The 5424-nt window shown below is 45.5% G+C and overlaps 1 protein-coding gene across 2 annotated transcripts in view; it reads right to left on the bottom strand.

The window, feature by feature from the left end:
* Positions 1-5424, bottom strand: part of atp9b (ATPase phospholipid transporting 9B) — a 39831-nt gene that overhangs the window by 16991 nt on the left and 17416 nt on the right. For both annotated transcript variants that reach the window (XM_037693201.1, XM_037693202.1), the window contains exons 11-13: positions 4987-5063; positions 1146-1306; positions 738-880 (exon numbers count right to left, since the gene is read on the bottom strand). In XM_037693201.1, coding sequence (XP_037549129.1) covers positions 738-880; positions 1146-1306; positions 4987-5063 — 381 coding nt within the window. The remainder of the gene's footprint in view (positions 1-737; positions 881-1145; positions 1307-4986; positions 5064-5424) is intronic.

Below are 5424 nucleotides of genomic sequence, written 5' to 3'. Positions count from 1 at the left end.
ACTGTCCCTCCTCTGGACGTGTCCAAACCACTGTCCCTCCTCTGGACGTGTCCAAACCACTGTCCCTCCTCTGGACATGTCCAAACCACTGTCCCTCCTCTGGACATGTCCACACCATCTCAGTGTGTCCTCTCTAACTTCATCTCCCAGGTGTTCAACCTGTGCTGTACCTCTGATGATCTCATTCCTGATCTTCTCCATCCTTGTCTCTCCTAAGAAGAACCTCAACATCTTCATTTCTGACACTTCCAGTTCTGTCTCCTGTCTTTTTGTCCATGTCTCTGTCTCCAGACCAGACAACATAGCTGGTCTCACCACTGTCTTGTAAACTTTTCCTTTGATATTTGCTGACACCCTTTTGTCACAAACCATATTTCATATTTTCATCATAATCCTTATAATGCATTTTAAATTATAATTTTTAGATGATTGAGAACCACCATATTATTTAAAATCCAACATTTTATTGTTTATTATAACTAAAATTATTAAAACTGAGAAAATTATTTGTATCTATGAGTATCTGGGGATGAATTGGCCACACTTTGTGGTTCTGTTAGGATACATTCAGAAACCTAGACCCAAATTTACAGAAACATTCATCTAAAAGTTTTATTGAAAACAAATTTTCTCGCCTTTTAACTGAGAAGCTGCCAGTTCTGAAGAGATCCAAACTTTATTTTCTAGAGTCATAAAGCAGGAAGTCCTTCACAGTTAGATTTTAGGAGGAGCTGCACCTGTCTTGTCTGTGAGCAGGTACACGATTCGGCCCAGTTCCTCCGGGATGGTGCTGGTTCTGACGACGGTGCCGGGGATGTTCTCGTCCTTCATGATCATCCAGCCGTACGCCGACTTCCCCATGTCCAGGTTGACACGCAGGCTGAAAACAGGCGGAATAAACGACGGCTCATTTAGGTTCTGACATCAAACGTTCGGCTCGTTTAGGTTCTGACACCAAATGTTCTGCTCGTGTAGGTTCTGACACCAAACCTTCAGCTCGTTTAGGTTCTGACATCAAACGTTCGGCTTGTTTAGGTTCTGATACCAAACATTTGGCTCATTTAGGTTCTGACATCAAACGTTTGGCTTGTTTGGCTCAGATCTGTAAAATTATTAAATTAAATCAAATTTTCATAAAAACGCACCTGATGGGGATGATGTAGGAGAAAAGCACAACAAATCTGAAAAGGTTGCGGTACCAAGGACCCACAAACCCATGCAGTGCCACCATGACGACAGACAGAACCACCTGGGCCAGGAACAGAGCTTTGGTGAGGCGGTTCAGCTCCAGGTCCAGAAGACCGATCTGCAGGGAGCAAAGATCAAAGGTCAATGCAAAGGATCCAGTTTATAAAAATGATTCAGAACCCATCTGACGGATTGGTCCATCCCTGAAAATCATTTTGAGAACTTATCGGCTTCGGAAACTTCACACGCCAAGATCTGTTAGAGCTTAAAGTAGAAATCTGGGATGACTCTCAGCTACTACCATACCACCGTTCAAGTTCAACATTTGGAAAATGACTTGCAGCCATTTTCTGTGCTTTTGAAGGTCAGGTGGCTGTGGTGGCCATCTTGAATTGGGTTGGCTCCACAAGTTAACCAGCTATTGATGTTCGTCCAATAATAAACAATCTCTTCAGTGGTTCAGATGATGTTTTATTAACAGACAGTCCAATCCAGAGTTTTAGGAAAGGATCTGACTCGATCACTTAGCCCTCTGAGTGTGTGTTGGGGATCAGTCTCAGCTACGGCCAGACCAGATTTTAGGTGAGTATATTTAAAATTCACCGAGTTGCATCTACCAATGTTTGTGTGGTGGCCATCTTGAACTGAAATACTCCAAAGATTAACAAGTTTTAGATACATCTAATGATCACTTTGAAAGAAGTAGCCCCACGTTGGGTGCCAAAATGAAGTGGCTTATCCTTTACAAAAAGTGATAATGGAAAAAAAAAAAAAAAAAACTAGACTATGATGTGACAGTAAATAGAATGACAAGGCATCCTGGTCTTTCCTGAGTAGATCTCACCTGTAGGCCACGCTCAGACCAGTTGGGGTTCGTAGGTGTATTTCAGCAGGTTTGAAAGTTATGACCAACATTTCCAAACACCCCCCACAGCAAGAGTTCCGGTTGTTCAAGAAATATTATCTGTGCTGCTGATTAATGACTGCTGGTTGGCAGACGTGCACGGCTGAATAAAGGAGGCAGAAGGTCGGAGCTGAGGGGGTGTTTGTCATTTCAAGGTGATCAAAGTGCATTAAATGCTTCCCCAGCTTCTTCCTGCATTGGACCCTGCACTGACATGTCGGATATTTTGTGATCTCATCTGTTTGGGTCGTTGGCCACGTGCATCCGCTGAGTTCAGCGGCTGAATGAACGTCCATCTGGGCAATGAATCGCTGGCAGTAGTCCATCCGAAGCTTAACTGAACTTTTTACCTCTTTCAAGGCCGGTCAGCTCATGGTGAAATGGCCACATGTGGCAGGTGATAGTATGGCAAGCCATGTTGCCATATAATTGGATTGTCAGCCGCCCGTGTCCGCTGACACAATCAAAAGCCCAACACCAACCCAGCCTGCACATTAAGCACATTATTATGGGCCAGCCCAGTCTGAATCCGGGTCGGGTGGGGCCGGGCTCCAGGTTCAAGTTAGAAATGATAGCTCTACCGAAGATCAAAAAGCCTTAAAATGGAGAAGGTTTCCATATTGAGCAGGACGGGGGACAGGATGGAGTACAGGACTGTCCTTATGTCTGGAGTGTCCCTCATAGCCAATGGAGCATGTGGGAAAAAGATGTCAATTAAAGACGTGCCCGTCCCTCTCTGGCAGCGAAGCCTCACACACAGAGGGCTTTCATGTGACGCACCACGCTTACAAAAACAGCACATCACCCCCCAACCTCCCCACCATCACCCAGATAAAGGGGGGGGGGGGGGGGCAGCAAAGATTCTTCTACTGCTTCAACCCCCACCTTAAACCCTCCACTCCTTTACAGCCCCACTATGGTTCATGGTTGAGCAATTGAGAAAAATAGTGGGTTTGGTTGGATTAAAATGAAGAAAAATTAAGCCTGAGAACACGGAGCGGGCCTGAAAAGCACAGGATCCCCTTGTGCTGGAACAATGGTCGCTCTACGCTTTCCATGGATCAGATGAAGTCATTATTCATTCAGTCACGGAAGCAAAAAGGACTCAATTACCTCGACTTAAAGATGCTATCAGGGAATAAAAGTGCAGATTTTCCTCTATTCATCTGTGAACCATTAAAACTCAAAGGAAGGGCTAGATGTGCCGTGCTTGGACCGTCACGTGGGTGAAATCTGATAAAGAGTTCAGAATACTCATCAAATTAAAACTATCCAGACGGTCGGTGTCATTTAAACGTCTGGTTATTTGGGAAACAACGTTTTCTCACCGTACTGTCAAGTCCGAGCACGTTTACAGAATTTTCCATCACTTCATTCTGGTGATGTTCCTAAGAAGTTTGTCTAAGCTCCAAATGAGTTTAGTTCAAAGTTCTTTAATGTCATTCGCATCACATGTGGTACATGAGGTGGAATGAAACTGTGTACTCAAGGTCCCAGTTACACCAAAATAGCAAAAATATAAAGTATAAAAAAGAAACAGTATACAAGGATCTAAGATATACACTAAACAATAATAATGTAAAATAATATGGTGTATTAAACAGCAGCCTGAACATGAGTCTGTAGTGAGCAGATGGGTATGAATATAGCAGCATAAAGGCAAGCGATCAGCAGCACAGATAATCAGCAGCACAGATAAGTCATGTCACCAGTTAAAGTGGCATCACAGTGATTATTCTAGTTAGAGATTCATGAGTCTAACAGCCTCAGGGTAGAAGCTGTTCCTCAGTCTAGTGGTTCTACACTTAATGCTCCTCAACCTCCTTCCTGAGGGGAGTGGGGCAAAAGTTCCTCATCACATGAAATCAGACGGTAATTTGCCCAAAATAACCAAAACTCTTCTGCAGAAAGCTGAGAAATAAACACCGAGAGCAACAAAGATTAAAAAAAGTTACTAAACCAAAAGTAAAATCTGCATCCTGTAACAAAACCTTCAAACAAAAGTACCACATGTGGCACATTAAACGTTTTAGTACATTGTTTAACTTTGACCTTGATTTGTGACCTTCACCATGGAGTTGGGGAGATGAAAAGTGCACGTGACGCTCCGTCTGGTGACGTGTAAGTTCCAGGACAGGAGGAAGTTTACGGACAGATGGAGACTGTACTGCGATACGTCCGCCTTCGACGGGAATCTAAAAACTGTGAGTGACGATCAAATATTCAGTTATTTGTTTGTTTGTTTGTTTGTTTGTTTGTTGAAGGCCGACTGTCGGCTTCTTGAACCGTTTTTAATGAAACTTTTATAAATCTACTCCATTCGAGCTCCAGAGACAGTTAAAGCTAGCACAGCAGACATGAGGACACTGTCAGAGCGTCCACCGACACAGACCGAGACCACGTCAAACGTCCGGTCCAATCGATCCGGAGCGGCCTCGTCCTCGTCGCTGTCACGACAGATTACATGTGGCCGAAACGTTCCTGAGACTTCAGCTGCACCGTATCGACCTCCTGCAGCCTCCACTCTCCGTATCGGCACTTCTGACATCCTCTTATTAAAATATTGAGCGCCTCGCAGCTGTCGAGCTTCACGAAACACCGGGCTGCCGCTGGACGGGCCGGACCAAGGTTCTGAATAAAACCCAGAGGGGACAAAACGCTGCTGCGGTCAGGAGAAGCCAGAGATCGTCCCGTTTGCTGCTGTAACCTGCGAGTTCACCCCGACCGAGAACGTCTCGAGTGTCAACAGGTTCGTTGTCAGAGCGGACTCTAAAGTACGAGAAGGATTCGACTCTGAAACTTTGGTTTGGTTTAAAACGTGGAAATAACCCCTGAAGCTGATCTGAGCCTCCACCCTCAGACGCATGACCTCCTGCAGGAGCACAAGTCTTCACCTTGTTCTTGGCGGAGGACGTGTTCAGGACGCTCCGGGTCTCTTTGCCCGTGTAGATCACCACCCCGATCACGGTTCCTGCCAAACACAGAGACAAAGGAGGTGATGCAGCTGATTAACTGACCCCCCCACCTGGCTCCACACAGACCAGCAGCCTGCCTGGTGAAGATCGACCACCAGCTGAACACGTGAAGACCGAGCTCTTTAACCAGAAGATCATCAGGTCCGATCAATACTGACGGTCGGCTGCAGCGACTGTGAGGAGCATCGACGACTCGTCAATATTAACGGAGCTTAATGAGACAAAGACCAACATGTAACAGTTATAAATGAGGAGGTGAGGAGGAGCGCTGAGAGGAGGAGCGCTGAGAGGAGGAGCACTGAGGAGGAGAACTGAGGAGGAGCACTGAGGAGAACTGAGAGGAGGAGCATCAACGAC

The sequence above is a fragment of the Nematolebias whitei genome, chromosome 19, assembly GCF_014905685.2.
Source record: "Nematolebias whitei isolate Nwh7 chromosome 19, NemWhi1, whole genome shotgun sequence".
Classification (NCBI taxonomy): Eukaryota; Metazoa; Chordata; class Actinopteri; order Cyprinodontiformes; family Rivulidae; genus Nematolebias; species Nematolebias whitei.
This window is presented reverse-complemented; position numbering and strand designations above follow the sequence as displayed.